Genomic DNA, 15,679 nt, shown 5'->3' with positions numbered 1-15,679 from the left:
ATTTGTATAGCGGAAGCGATTGTGCCAAAAGAAGCTACAAAAGAACAACAGAAAGAACGCTCGCAAAGTGTTTGAGTAAATGCTCTCAATTCTTATTCACAAAGAATAATGAAACAATTCAGGAGTCAGTACAAATAAGAGGGAGGCTCTCTATTTATAGTTGAGCTCCCCCAAAACCGACGGTCAAGATACAATTACATCGACGGATGAGATTTAACCATATCCCTTAATTTTAGGGATTTACAAGATAAGCCTTATCAAATCTAATCTAATCTTTACAAGATAAGATTCCCTCTATCTTCTAAGATTAGTTACCATATTAGCCTAAGTTGCCATCTCTTCATTATTGGGCCAACTAGGCTTCAATCTGACAGGCTTGTTCAATATCTCTTTGAATCGGGCCAATTCTTGTGGGCCAAATGATCCTCATCTGAGTAACAGACCTCTATTGGATGCATTTGGTGCGCTGGTCACGGGCTTTGAACTGCGGCCCGTGACACTAGTAACCACTGTTTATAGCGCTCGCCAGGGAAAGGGAACTGGCAAAGGGAACTATGGTGCGTTATCGTTAATAGTTGCAATAGATTCGTTGTTGAGAAAATGGTGAAGGACGGAGATTGAGGTTCTGGTTTTTCCATTTTAAGGTACGGAGAGAAGAGATATGAGAAAGAAAAAAAAGTGCTTTGCATTAAATACAAAGAGGTTCCCTTTAGTTAAAAGTAAAAATAAAAAAAATTTGTCTGTTATCAAATGTGCCATATTAACTTCTCCTTAGTAGATTAATAAAAAATTTAACCAAGTTTAAATAATTATCTTAATTAAAAGTAGTTAAATTTAAAAAAATTAAAGTGATTAAAATTCGACAAACCTCCTTCTAAAGTGAAACTATAATTTTTTTTCTCTCTTCTCACTGCCTATCTCCCATCTCTCTCTTTTGTTTTTCACTTTTTTGATGAATATTCTTGATTTGTTTTTTTATCAAGTTATCTGACGTTGGCCGTTGTGGCCACCATCGTGCTCCGTCAGCCTCAAATCTAGAAAAGAGCTCCCAAAGCTTCTTTTTAATCTCATCTTTTCATATTTACAAATATTTTTCGAGAAATGTCTCCCAAAAATGTAAATCTATAAAAATATCAAGTATCGCAGCACCTTTTGCATCCATGTTGACAAAGGAATTTTTGAAGATACAAAACTTTTTTTTCAAGTGCTTTACAAATTAGTTATATATAGGCATGATTGAATTTCTCTTCCATTTTCTGGTTGTATTTAAGGGTGAGCAAAACTCGATTCGACTCGAAAAAATCGAAAAAAAATTTAAATTTCGAGTTAAACGAATCGAGTTATTCGAGTTATTCGAATCAACTCGAATTTTTTTTTCAAATTTCGAGTTCGAATCGAGTTGAGTTTTCGAATTCGAATAACTCGAATAATTCGAATAATTCGAATATCAAACTATAATATTCTACATTTTTACCCTAAACTCTCAAACCTTTTTACTTTTCCCTCAAAACTTTTACTTCTTCCCACTTTCCCCCCAAAACTTTTACTCCCCTCCCCTCCCCTCCCAACCCCCCAATCTACCCAAAATCCATTTCCCACCAAAATTTTACTCTTCCATTTACTTTTTCTCAAAATTTTACTCCCAAAAATCCTCAAAACCTTTTATTTTCCCCCAAAATTTTTACTCCCTCCCACTTTTTCCCTAAAACTTTTATTCTCTTCCCATCCCACCTCCCATCTACCCCAAACCCTCCCCCCTCCAATTTTTTTTTAAATATTTTCCCTCCAAAATTTTACTCCCCCTATTTACTTTCCCTCAAACTTTTATTCTCCAAAACTTTTTATTTCCCCCTAAAATTTTACTTCTCACCCTTTACTCTCAAATAAAAAATCAAAATTATCCAAAAAAAATCACTAAACATAAATAGTAATAATTTTATTTATATCTACTATTTATATTATTAAATTAAATTTCACATTTTATATTATTTATATTATTGAATTGTTTAGTCATATTGAATATTTATATTAAAATTGAATTATTAATTATGCCATAAAATATTCGTGTTAAAATTTTATATTGGTATCAATTTCACATTTTATTTTTAAAATAAATTTTATTAAAAAATCATATTTTTACATTTAATATATTTTTTAATTCCAAAATACATAGTGACAAAAATCTAAAGATAATTGAAAAAATTAAGCAAACAAAGAAGCTAACCAGTATATAAAAAATTAATAAATAAATAATGAGGTGATGAAATTTAATAAAAAATTTGATTAAGGTAGACAAATTTTATTACGATGGGTGACAATGGTTACAATGACCCAAAATTATTTTTTTAAATTTAACTCGAACAAATATATTCGATTCGATTCGATTCGAATTCCATCTCACTCGACTCGATTCGAGAAAACTTCAAATAAATTTAGGATGATAAAATGAGATTCAAAAACTCGATTAACTCGAAAATTTTCAATTCTATTCGATTCGATCGAATACTCACCTCTAGTTGTATTACCCCTACTTGTGTGAGTCGAATCCTTATTAAAAAAATATAGTGGTAAAATAAGGAAATATGCTGTTATTCTATTGTCGTTACATTCTAAAATCTATAAAAAATAATAGTTATCTTTTAAGAATATTTTTATTTTGACTATTTTTCAATCCATGGTATTGTTGAATTTTTTTTTGTGTGATTTATTGATTTTTGTTGTGGATGCTTTTGATGCAAGAAGTGTTATGGTAAAAGGAGGGGAAAAAAAAGGCACTAAATAGCCCATTAGAGGGTAGAGGCATAAATGACTATTCAGGTCTAATTCCGGTTTCTCCCCTGATAAGCTATTCCACCAAATAGGCACCCAATGAACCAATCAAATGAATCACCGAATGAGCCTGGAATCAATTCTAAGAGAAAATAAAAAAGGAAAGGATACAAGTAAATAAAATAAGTCAGAAAAAGAAAAAAAAAGTGTTATTGATAGGTAGTGTGCTGCTGAAGGGAGGGCGGCAGCGTCTGGGTGAAGTGCACCAACGGCTAAGGTGTGATGTTCAGGAGCTGGTGGGCGGTGAACTGGGCACTGACTTGACTCATAGATGGTGCAAGGAGAGACGAGGAAGGTGTTGGGTATGGAAAAGAGAAGAGGGTGGAGGCTTGGAGTGGTGCGAGAGAGGTTGCTGGAGTAAACAAGTGATGGCCGGACGCAGAGGCGAATCAGCTGAAGATTGGTGCTGAAACTAGGAATTTGTGGCTGCTTAAATGTGATGTAAGTCGACGATCATACGTCAAAACTTCGTGTCATTGGCAACGAATTTGTTCATCGAGTCATTGGGCAACTCTTTAATTAAAAATTTTAAGTAAAGAATATGGAAGAAGAACAAAGAAAGGCAAGGAAAAGGGGCATTCATATCAAATCCTCAAGAAACAGGTTGTAAAGCAAAAATATCAAGAAAAAGGGGCAGTGTTCCAACTTTTCCAAACTTCCGTCGTAGCCCAATCAACCCTCTGATAATATCGACATTCCTTCCTAAGGTATACATATCAAGCAGTGAATTTTGATTTGAATGGGTATGGATATGAATCATTCGAATGCCCATTGGTTCTCCCTCCTAACCATCTCTTCTGCCTCGGGGGTGTAATCGTTCTTGATGTTGAAGGTACCACGAATCTCCTCAGTTGTCTTCCCCTTCATCATGTTGGCAACAGTTTTGCATGTCAAGTCCATCAAGCTATTTATATTCATAAAGTCGGCCGCCTGCAACCAAACCCCATTCTCATGATATTAGAATACAACCAAGATTCAAGAACAAGAAGGTGGCAGACGCATAATCTTAAATTGGAAAAAGGAACTAACCAAGATGAGGTCGAAGAGGGTGCTTTGGTCAACCTTGACAAAAAGAGCATCCCAGCGCTTGAGTTTGTTATCGTAGAAGCTTTCCTTGCCAGCGGCGGTATCCGAATCTACGTGCTTCTCGCAGTATCGGAGAACCAATCGTCTGAGACTGGAATGCAACCGCTTCCTCCACCTCGAAAGTCCGCCCGTCGGAGCTGCTCAAAGTTACCTTCTTCAAAGTTGATTCCATTGTTTTCTTCTACGATTCTCCCACCACAAACCGTATCTTCAAGAATTAGAGTAACAAGAGCAGAATTACGTTCTTCTAAACTTTGGAAGGATATATAACATGTTGTACTGTGCATAAGAGTAGTTACGTGACAGAAAAGGGTGAATTTTCCTCACAAGTACATATATTTATAATAACATCAAATTAATCCTTTTATCATTAAATAGATGAATTTAATTCATATACTAAAAAAAATATTAAACAAATGTTAACTTTCTAAGAGAGTTAACATTACTGTTTAAAAATGTCATTATAGTTTAACAGGTTTAATTTTGAAAGTTTTTTTTATGGTTATGTAAATAAATAAAATAATTTTCATATAGGCTTAAGGTATAGAAAGCCTTTAAACTTTTTTTTTTAAATTAAGCTTTTTTTTTTTTGCTCTCAATGGGGTAGGGGTGAGCGTTCAATCGAATCGAATTGAACAAAAAAATTTCAAATTAACCGAGTTGACGAATCCTATTTTATCATCCTAACTTGATTTGAAATTTTCTTGAATTGAGTCGAATGAGATGAAATTTGAATCGAATTGAATCAAATATATTTGTTCGAGTTAAATTTAAAAAAAAAACTTTAGGTCCTTGTAACCACTATCACCCACCGTATTCCAATTTGCCCACCATAATCAAATTTTTTATTAACTTTCATCTCCTTATAATTTATTTATTAATATTTTATATACATGTTAGCTTCTTTGCTTGCTTAGTTTCTTCAATTATCTTCTGATTTTTGTTACTATGTATTTTGAAATTAAAAAATATATTAAATATAAAAAATGTGTTTTTTTAAAAAGTTATCTTAAAGATAAAATATGAAATTGATACCAACATAAAAATTTAACACAAATGTTTTATGGCATCATCAATAATTCAATTTAAAAAAATTTATAAAGATTTAATATGATTAAACAATTCAATAATATAAATAGTAATAAATGTGAAATTTAATTTAATAATATAAATAGTAGGTATAAATAAAATTATTACTATTTAGGTTTAGAGAATTTTTTTGAGTGATTTTTTATTTGGGATAAAGGGTGAAAAGTAAAATTTTAGGAGAAAAATAAAAAGTTTTGAGGGTTGGGGGAGTAAAATTTTGGGGGAAAGTAAATGTGAGAAAAATATTCAAAAAATTTTTTTTGAGGGGAAATGGGTTTGGGGTAGATGAGAGTGAGATGAGAGGGGTAATAAAAGTTTTGGGGGAAAGTGGGAGGGAGTAAAAGTATTTGGGGAAAGTAAAAAGGTGTGAGGGGTTTGGCTTAAAAATGTAAAATATTATAGTTTGATATTTAGTTTATTTGAATTAGAAATTAAAAAAATCGAGTTGACTCAATTAACTCGATTTGTTTAACTCGATTTTCGAGTCGAATAAAGTTTTGCTCACCATTACAATTGGGTACTTGAACTTTTAAAATGTATCAAAAAGGCCTTCAAACTTAAAAAAAAACAATTAAGCCCTTATTTTTCCTTCTTCTTTTTTTCTGCGCTAAATTGGGTATTTAAACTATCAAAATCCATCAAGAAGACCCTTTGACCATTAATTTTAATAATTGATTATTAAAGTTAATTGCCCCTAATTTTTTCAATTAAAGCCATCATGTGTCACAACCATGGGGTGATACGTGACAAAAATGATAAAAATAATTATTATTAAATTTTAATAAAAATATTGAAAATAGAAAAATCGTAAAAAAATAATAAAAAATTGTAACTTTTATAAAAATCGTAAAAAATTAATATATATATATAGAAATATAGACAAAAAAAATTATAAAGTCGTAAGAAAATCATAAAAAATGTAAAGAAATATAAAATTCATTAAAAAATTTATAAAAAATTATCGTACAAAAAGAAACATTTTATAATTTTTATATAACTTTTATTGATTTTTAGTTTTATCATTTTTTACCATATGTCACGTTGTGTTGCGGCACATGATGGCTTTAACTAAAAAAATGTGATCGTTAACTTTTAACAGTCAATGGTTAAAGGGCCTTTTTTTATGCAATATATATATATATATTAATTTTTAATATTAAAATTTAATAATTTTTATAAGTTCTATTAATTTTTATTTGTTATAATTTTTTGCCACATGTCACATTGTTCATGTGAAACGGGATTACTTTAACTGAAAAAATTAGGATCAGTTAGCTTTAACGGTCAAAAGGCATTTTTGATGCATTTTGACAGTTCAAATACCTACTTGAGTGAAAAAAAAAACAATGACTTAATTACTTTTTTTGAAAAAGCTTGAGAACTTTTTACACCTTTAAGCATTTCATATAATTTTTTAACAATAAATGTAAAAGCAATGATGTCTTTTTCTATTTTTGAGGGCCTTCTTTAAATTTCTATTGGGGTTGGAGATTTAGTTGCGAGTAAAACTCGATTCGATTCGAAAAAATCGAAAAAAAATTGAATTTTGAGTTAATCGAATCGAGTTATTCGAACTAGTCGAGTCAACTCAAATAAATAATTCAAGTTCCAATCAAGTTAAATTTTACAATTTGAATAACTCGAATAATTCGAATAACATATTAGTGTAAATACCCTTTTGGCTCATGTCAAGTTTGAAAATGAACAAAATGGTTTCTCCCAACAAAAATTACAAAAAAAAAATCAAAATAAATTTCAAAATTCAAAATATTTATAAAAATTTCAAATTTTAAAATTTTTAAAAATTCTAAAAATTTCAAAAAAAATTCTAAAAATATATAAAGAAAGTTAAAAAATTAAAAAATTTCTAGAATAATAATTTTGAGAACCTAAATAAGTTAATTAATGATTCAAGTTTATCATACTAAAGTATTTTTTATTTTTCTTTGAAAATTTTTTCAAATATATATGGTTTCAAATTTATGTGTTTTAATATGAAATTAGTTATACTCTAACAAGATTTTAATTTGACATGTTTAATTTTTTAAATTTAACTCGAATAATTTCACTCAATTCGATTCGACTCAACTCGAATTTATTTAATTCGACTCGATTCGAAAAAAATTCAAATTGAGTTAGAATGATAAAATAAGACTCGTCAACTAGATTAACTTAAAATTTTTTCAATCAATTCGATTGAATGCTCACCCCTATAAAGAATCGTGAAGCTTTTTATTTTTGGAAAATATTCGATTTCTACTTAAAAATAATAGAAATAATTCGTTTATTAGTAATATTGATAAAGTTGACTTTTTTTTCTTAAAATGATATTCTATTTCTACTTAAAATATAATCGAATTAATTCGTTTATTATTAATATTGATGTAAGTTCAAGTAAATTGAATTGAAAATTTTAATATTAATTTAAATAGTTTTTGAATTTAATTGATTTTTTTTCATTTAGGATATATCTCAAAATTATACATAAATATTGATCGAATATGTATTATTTTATTCATAAAAAATTTATTTCATTTAATTTTTACAAATCATTAACACAATTATCAATATAAAACCACATATTGAATACAAAAGTAATTATATTTATCTAATATATAAATAAATTATGCATTTATTTTTTTTATAAATATGTGCAGTTAATCAAAATCAAAATTTTATTTATACATTTGAATCATGCACAATCAAAGTTTCATGTGTATGACTGTACCAAATCAAAATTCATGTACTAAATTGCACACTGGATCAAAGTTTATGTGTAATTTTGAGATTTATCCCTTTTCATTTAAAAAAAAATCTTTCAACTTCAACTAAAAGGGATAAATCTCAAAATTATAACTGAACTTTAGTTCAATGTGCAATGTTATACATGAACTTTAATTTTGTGCAATTTTATACATGAAAATTTGATTTGATTCAATTTTCACAAACTACTGACACAATTATCAATATAGCACCATTTTAAGTTTGCATATTGCATACACAAAAATTATATTCATCTAATATAAAAATAAATCGACGTAATTATTTCTTTAAATGTGTACAATTGAATTGATATTAAAGTTTTATATATAAATTTGAACTACAATAAAAGTTCATGTGTGTAATTTCACTAAATCAAAGTTTACACATCAAATTGTATATTTGATGAAAGTTCATTTGTAGTTTTGAGATTTATGCCCAACTGGAACTCAAACTTTTGTTTGATAGCATGAAATCGAGAATAAAAAATGAATAGGCTTAATATAACATTTGGTACCTAAACTTGACAATTTTTCTTATTGGCATAATACCAAATTTAGCCACCGACATTTCTATCTTTAGTTAAATTGACCTTTATTCTTTTTTTTTAACAGAAATGTTGATCAAAACAATATTTTTTAATGATGTTGTCATGGTTATTTGTATAGCAGTCCATGTATATGTCATGTTGATATCACACTATTTGGCTTATACGCCTTGTCAATAAATAATTTAAAAATTATAAAAATATACAAAAATAAAAAATAAAAAGAATATAAAAAGTTCATAAAAGTTTCAAAAAAATAGCAAAGTACACGTGGATTACCATGTGGATTGCAATGGTTAAAATTTTAACGTTTTACTCAGTATTGTTATTAAAATAATAATTTGACTCTTTTTAAAAAATTTGATGGTCAAATTATATTCTTTTTTAATAGGTGGAGAGCTAAATTTAGCTCAAAAAAGAATAAGAGCCAAATCAACAAAAGATGTAAGTATTGAGTGTAACACTCCAAACACGGCCTAGACGTCATGGCTGAATTCGAGAGTGTTACGAAGAAGGATTTTGAAACCGACAATACTTCGACAAAAAACCATGTTTAGGTATTTGACAAAACATCCAAGTATTATAAAACATATTCATTTATACATTTACGTTACTGAAACCGTTTTATGTTGTTCTTTAAAGTTAACAATTTATTTCGCAATGGAAGTTTGAAATTCTTTTGAAACCAAAACCAAGCTCGTGTTTCCAAAAACTATTTGTTAAAACCATTTGTTTGCACAAAGTGTTTTTGTTAACGTTATAGAAAAGAATGCAAAACAAAATCTAAATCCAAAAGTTAAAACCATACAGTCCAAAGAGTCCTAAAAATTACAAACTCTCAAGAAAAACCAGATTTTAAAATAAAACCGATATTACTAAATAATAAAACAGTTCTCCGACGGGTGGTCACCGTTGAGCCTCCGTCGCACCGACCCACCTAAGCCTGTGGATTACCTGAACAGAACAGAGAAATAGATGTGAGTTTTCGTAAACTCAGTGTGTAACCCAATAGAAATAGTCATGCGACATACACATAATTCCATATTTAGTCAGATACAAATTCAGACCTAAGTCCATAACAGTGATAGATATCAGAATCAGATAACAGATTAGACGTATAGAATCCTACCCCCATCCTCTACACACCATCTTCGTCCATCCCATCACACCATGTGGGGTTAAAAACACCCACCCATCCCTACAAACCATATAGTATTGATGTGACACATAACAAATAATATGTAGTCAAGCTGCTAGAATATAGGCGAAAGGTCACCGTACAGATCACTTCTATCGCATATATAAATCCCACCCCAAACACAAATACAGATTACAGATGTAAAAATAACATAATAAATATGATTAACATGCTAGTATACAGATAAATACATACTTAACAGTACAATTAGACATACATATCAGTTTCTTACTCAAATCAGACTATCAGAGTATTAGATCACATGAAATAGGGTTTGGTTAGCCCTTACTGACCTTACGGTAGGTCCACAGTCGATCGAAACGACCAGTGCAAACTTAGGGAAAATTTTAGAATCTTGGCCCCACATGTTCGTATTGGCCCACACGCCCAGATTGGCTTTACCCGTGTGGCCCACATTGCCTGGCCCAAAACTTATATAACTCCTTACCACTCGAACTAGTAGGCTCATTCTAATATGAGTTTACAAACAATCTTATATAAGCCCACCCAACAGGGATAAGCCTTAGATAAAAAATAACAAAACCTTCAAATGTAATACTTGAACCCAAGACCTCATACACACACCTAGAACACTTAACCACTAAAGCATATACTTACTTGTGTTAGATTTCACAAAAACAGACTTAAATATTCAAGGCGTTACAACTCTACCCTCTAAAAGAAATTTCAGCCTCGAAATTTACCTAATCCGAACAGATGAGGATACTGCTGACGTATCGAGTCCTCAGGTTCCCACGTAGCTTCCTTAGTTTCACCACATAACCTTTACCAACGAAATGAACTTCTTCCTCAGAACCTTAATATCTAGATCCAAAATATGAACCAGCTCCTCCTCAAATGTCAAACCTGGTCTAACCTCAATCTCCTCAACAAAGACAACGTGAGATGGATCAGATCGATACTGCCTCAACATCAAAACATGAAACACATCGTGGATGTGGTCCAAATCTAGAGGTAGCTCTAACTAATAAACCTAGGGCTTAACTTGCCCTAACGACCAAACCGTAGAACCTTCTTCCACAGAGATACCTTAAGGAATATGAAGTCACTCACAGAGTACTCGATATCCCTCCTTCTCAGATCCGCATAGGATTTTTATCTATCAAAAGCCGCCTTCAGACGATCCCGAATCAACCTAACCTTATCTTCAGTCTTAGAAACCAACTCAGGACCCAAAACCCGTCGTTCACCTAACTCAGTCTAACAAAGCGGAGTACGACACTTACGACCATACAGAGCCTCGTAAGGTGCCATCTAGATGCTAGATTGAAAGCTATTATTGTAAGCGAACTCAACTAACGATAGAAAATCCTTCCAACTACTTTGAAAATCAATCACACAGCTCCGAAGCATATCCTCCAGTATCTAAATCACCCTCTCAGACTGACTATTGGTCTGAGGATGAAACACGGTACTGAAGTCTAATACTGAACCCAGAGCTTCATAAAGTTTTTTTTAGAACCGAAAAGTGAAGCGATGATCCCTATCAAAGATTATCGAAATTGGAACCTCATGCAATCTTACAATCTCAAAAATATAGAGCTTTGCTAACTTTAACAGAGAGTAATCCGTCCAAACCAAAATAAAATGAGCAGACTTGGTCAACCGATCCACGATGACCCACACATATCCTTCTTAGTGGGTGTTAAAGGCAACTCACTAACAAAGTCCATCGTTACTTGTTCCCATTTTCATAAGGGAATCTTAATAGGTTGAAGCAAACCCAAAGACAACTGGTGCTCAGCCTTTAACTTGCCGGCACGTCAGACAATGAGTAACAAAATTTGTTACCTTTCATTTCAAACTCGGCCACCAGTACAGCTTACGAAGATCCCAATACATCTTATTACCACTGGGATGCATAGCATAATGACTACTATGTGCTTCCTTCAGAATCGATTGCCTCAGATCAGAATCATTCGACACACAAATCTAACCATGAAAACATAAAACTCCATCATTATTCAGCCCAAAATCTGAAGTACTGCCACTTTCAATCTGACGAAACCGCAAACCTAGATACTCATCCCTTAACTGATTATCCCGAATTTGACAAATCTAAGTCGGCTTAACTTATAACTCGGCTAACAGACTCCCATCATCAAACAGACTAAGACGAGCGAACATCATTCTTAAATTAGTCATCGCTCTACGACTTAGAGTATCGACCACCACATTGGCCTTATTAGGATGATACTCTATTGTGTAGTCATAATCCTTGAGCAGCTCAATCCAGCGAGCCTGCCTAAGATTCAACTCATTCTGGGTAATATGGTACTTAAGGCTCTTGTGATCAATGTAGATGATACACCTCTCACCGTACAGATAGTGCATTCAGATTTTTAACGCAAAAACCACTGCAACCAACTTGAGATCATAGGTCGGATAATTCCTTTCATGTGCCTTAAGCTGACGAGACACATAAGTCATAACCTTACCATCTTGCACCAATACACATCCCAAACTGACATATGACGCATCACTTTAGACCACAAACTCTTTATCAAATTCAGGTCGTATCAGCACAGGAGCCTGAATCAGAATAGACTTGAGCTTTTCGAAGCTCGCTTGTTGCGCATCTATCCAAACAAAAGGAATACCCTTGTGTAGAAGCTTAGTCAGAGGAGCTGCAATCAAAGAGAACCCCTCAACAAAACACCGATAATACCCCGCAAGACCCAGAAAACTGTGAATCTCAGATACATTCTTAGTCTGCTTCCAATCAAGTGCAATCTCAATCTTCTTCAGATCAACTCGAATCCCCTCAGCAGAAAACATATGACCCAGAAAAGTTACGTCACGCAACCATAGCTCACACTTGCTCAACTTAACGTAGAGCTGCTTCCCTCGGAGTATCTGAAGCACTACTCTTAGTTGTTCATCATGCTCATCCTCGGTCTTAAAGTAAACCAGAATATTGTCGATGAGAACCCCTCAACAAAACACCGATAATACCCCGCAAGACCCAGAAAACTACGAATCTCAGATATATTCTTAGGTTACTTCCAATCAAACGCAACTTCAATCTTCTTTGGATCAACTTGAATCCCCTCAGTAGAAACCACATGACCCAGAAAAGTTACCTCACGCAATCAGAACTCACACTTGCTCAACTTAGCATAGAGCTGCTTCTCTTGGAGTATCTGAAGCACTACTCTTAGTTATTCATCATGCTCATCCTCGGTCTTAAAGTAAACCAGAATATCGTCGATGAAGACCACGATGAACTGATCCAGATATAGTTGAAAGACTCAGTTCATCAGATCCATTAATACAGTAGGAGCATTCGTCAAACCAAAATGCATAAATAGGAACTAGTAATGTCTATAATGAGTCCTAAATGCATTCTTATGAACATCAACTTCCTTAACTTTAAGCTAATAATCAATACACATCCTCATGGTCCCATCATTCTTCTTTACAAACAGAACTAGTGCACCCCACTAAGACACACTAGGGCGAATGAAACCATGATCTAGAAGCTCTTGAAGTTAAGCCTTAAGCTCTGTAACCTCCTTCGGTGCCATACGATATGGAACGATAGATACCAGAGCTGTACTCGGTAAAAGCTCAATCCTGAACTCAACTTCTTGATTCGAATGTAAACCTAGTAATTTCTCAAAAAAGACATCTAAAAAATCCCTTACTGTTATGTTATTCCCGATAAAAGAGTCTCCATAAACTGAAACACTGATAAAAGCCATATACGCCTCACACCTTTTTCAAACCAATTTTTCAGCCACAAGAGCAGAGAGCACATTGGACAGATAATCTCAATGCTCGCCGATCACAACTACTTCCCTATCATCTTTGGTCCTTAGAACGACCCTCTTAGTCGCCCAATCCAAACTAACTCGGTGCTCAACCAATCCATACCCAGAATTAAGTCGAGCTCCTCAAACGGTAACTCCATCAGGTTTTCCAGAAATACAACCCCTTGAACATCTAACGAAACATCTCTATAAAGTTTACTGACCCGAACAAACTGTCCCAACGAGCTCAGTACAATAACCTCACTAGAAGTTCTCTCAATAGAAATCCCCATGGTTTTAGAAACAATACTAGCTACATAGGAGCGTGTAGAACCTATGTTTATCAAAGTAGTATAATGTACATAAAAAATAAAGAACGTACCCGTAATAACATCAAGAGCGTCTCTATCCTCTCGGCGTCAAGCAGCATAAACCAGTGTAGGCTACATCACTTCTGTCTGACTAGTACCTCTATCCGGTGCTCTCTACCCTTGGCCCATACCATTACCACCCCTAGCCGGTCTATGGCTTCTTGGTGGATGCTGAACTGCCCTCTAAGGATGTACAAAACTCAATCTGAAAGCTTGCATCTGATCTGCCCGCTGTGGGCACTCTCTAATACGGTGCTTTAAAGATCCACACCTTAAACAAGCCCTCAACCTCCTCCAACACTCACCCAGATGGCGCCTACCACAATCTCCACACGGCTGAATCTCAGTAGGGGAAACAAGAACCCCCAATCTAATTGACTCATCAAGTTTGGCCTATTTTTTAAGCCTCTGAATAGAACTAAAGGGCTCTGAATCCCTCTTATTCTTGCCTCTTTATCTATCCCTATTCTAGTGCTTCATGTGCTTAACCTCTTTGGCGATCTTCGCCTTATCTACCAGAACAACAAACTCACGCTCCCTCTGTGGAGCTATCAGAACCCTTAAGCTATCCCTCAAACTATCCTAAAAACAAACGCACTTCTCACACTCAGAAGCCACCATGCCTTGAGCGTAGCGGCTCAATCTCAGAAACTCAGCCTCATACTCGGCCACAGATTTATCACCTTTTGTGAGATTCATGAACTCATGCCTACGAGCATCAACATAGCTTGTACCCACATATTTCTCTTGGAAGGCAATCTTAAAAATCCTCAATTCAGATAATCTGACTGTGTACCCTCCTCAATCAGTAACCACCACTGATAAGCCTCATCGCGAAGCAAAGAGACTGCACCCTTAAGTTTCTGTTCAAGAGTACAGTCTATATCGTTCATGATCCTCTCGGTGGCCTCTAACCAATACTTGGCCACAATAGGGCGACTCCAGTGACGCCCCTAAACAGCTCAGCACCATTAGACCAGAGTCGTTTAGTTATTGACCCACGACCCCAGATCTAGAATGGGGTCCAACGACCCTCTCCAACATCCTCAACATAGCTTGGGTCAATGTGTCGTCCCCAGCTGAGCAGCTTTAAGACCCAGTCTCAGTAGCAGGTGAAGTTGGTGTCTCACTCCTGTCTAAGTGTGGCATACTGCCTAGAGAGGAAGACTCAACTCAAGCCCCCCTATGGCCTCTACCACGGCCATGAATACCATGTCCACAAATTCCACGAGTATTTTTCGTAATTTTTCAAATTTTATCTACATTATAAAATTTTATATATTAGTTCCAGTATTTATTAACAGATATTTTATGCATAAATTATCAGAAGTTCAGAAACGTTTTCAGAGATTTCAATCTCTAACTATTTCAGTACAATTTTAGAAAGTAATATTTATAATGTTTCCAGAATATTTTGTCTAAAGTTCAGAAACACTTACAGAATCGACGTCAGAGACTCGGTGTACCACATACTTTCTTAAATTATTTGAAAACCAATTCTTTTTGAAATACAATTTTGGAACCCAAAATTCACAGCCAAACTTTGCCACTTGACTCTGATACCACTAAATGTAACACCCCAAACTCGACCTAGACGTTACGGCTGAATTCAGAGATGTCACAAAGAATGAGTTTTGAAATTGGATACATTTTGTTAAAATATTTCAACTTAATAGCTCATATTCGGTTACACAACTGTTACTGAAAACATTATTTAATTGGTTTATTAGCCAAAACATAATTTATAGCAGATGCCTTAGAAACTGTTATTTTTCTTTGAAATTTCATTCGTAAAGTTTAGGAAAATTTTGTTTTAGTAAAACCATGTTTTTGATATCCATTGCAGATAAAAATGTAAAAGACAAAATCCAAATCCCAGAATTAAATCAAACAGTCCAAAGAGTCCAATAAATTACAAACTCCTAAATAAAACCAAAAATACGTAAATTACTAAGTAAAATAGTTTCCAATCAAATGGTCACCGTTGAGCCTCCGTTGCACCGACCCATCTAAGCCTATGGATTAC

At 33.5% G+C, this 15,679-nt stretch overlaps 1 protein-coding gene and 1 pseudogene across 1 annotated transcript; both read right to left on the bottom strand.

Moving 5' to 3' along the window:
- Window positions 1-3,418: 3,418 nt before the first annotated feature.
- LOC107940455 (SKP1-like protein 1) lies at window positions 3,419-4,228 on the bottom strand (annotated as a pseudogene).
- Window positions 4,229-12,014: 7,786 nt separating this feature from the next.
- LOC107940448 (uncharacterized) lies at window positions 12,015-14,546 on the bottom strand. The gene is made up of 6 exons (XM_016873877.1): window positions 14,450-14,546; window positions 14,248-14,399; window positions 13,785-13,836; window positions 13,385-13,616; window positions 13,079-13,247; window positions 12,015-12,428 (listed from the first exon to the last, which is right to left on the bottom strand). Exons 1-6 carry the CDS (start codon window positions 14,544-14,546, stop codon window positions 12,015-12,017), a joined length of 1,116 nt encoding a protein of 371 aa, XP_016729366.1.
- Between the last annotated feature and the right edge of the window lie 1,133 nt (window positions 14,547-15,679).

Source organism: Gossypium hirsutum, chromosome D12 (assembly GCF_007990345.1).
Source record: "Gossypium hirsutum isolate 1008001.06 chromosome D12, Gossypium_hirsutum_v2.1, whole genome shotgun sequence".
NCBI lineage: Eukaryota > Viridiplantae > Streptophyta > Magnoliopsida > Malvales > Malvaceae > Gossypium > Gossypium hirsutum.
The sequence above is the reverse complement of the archived record's forward strand: the minus strand, read 5'-3'. Positions and strand labels throughout refer to the sequence as shown.

What these genes read in the sequence shown, in the direction of transcription:
- LOC107940448 (XM_016873877.1), bottom strand. Translation starts at nt 14,546, where the DNA reads ATGAACGATATAGACTGTACTCTTGAACAGAAACTTAAGGGTGCAGTC. An exon ending in GTGGTTACTGATTGAGGAGG is followed by an intron (nt 14,400 to 14,449) that starts GTACACAGTCAG and finishes TTGCCTTCCAAG; the next exon opens with AGAAATATGTGGGTACAAGC. An exon ending in ATGGATTGGTTGAGCACCGA is followed by an intron (nt 13,248 to 13,384) that starts GTTAGTTTGGAT and finishes GGTTTGAAAAAG; the next exon opens with GTGTGAGGCGTATATGGCTT.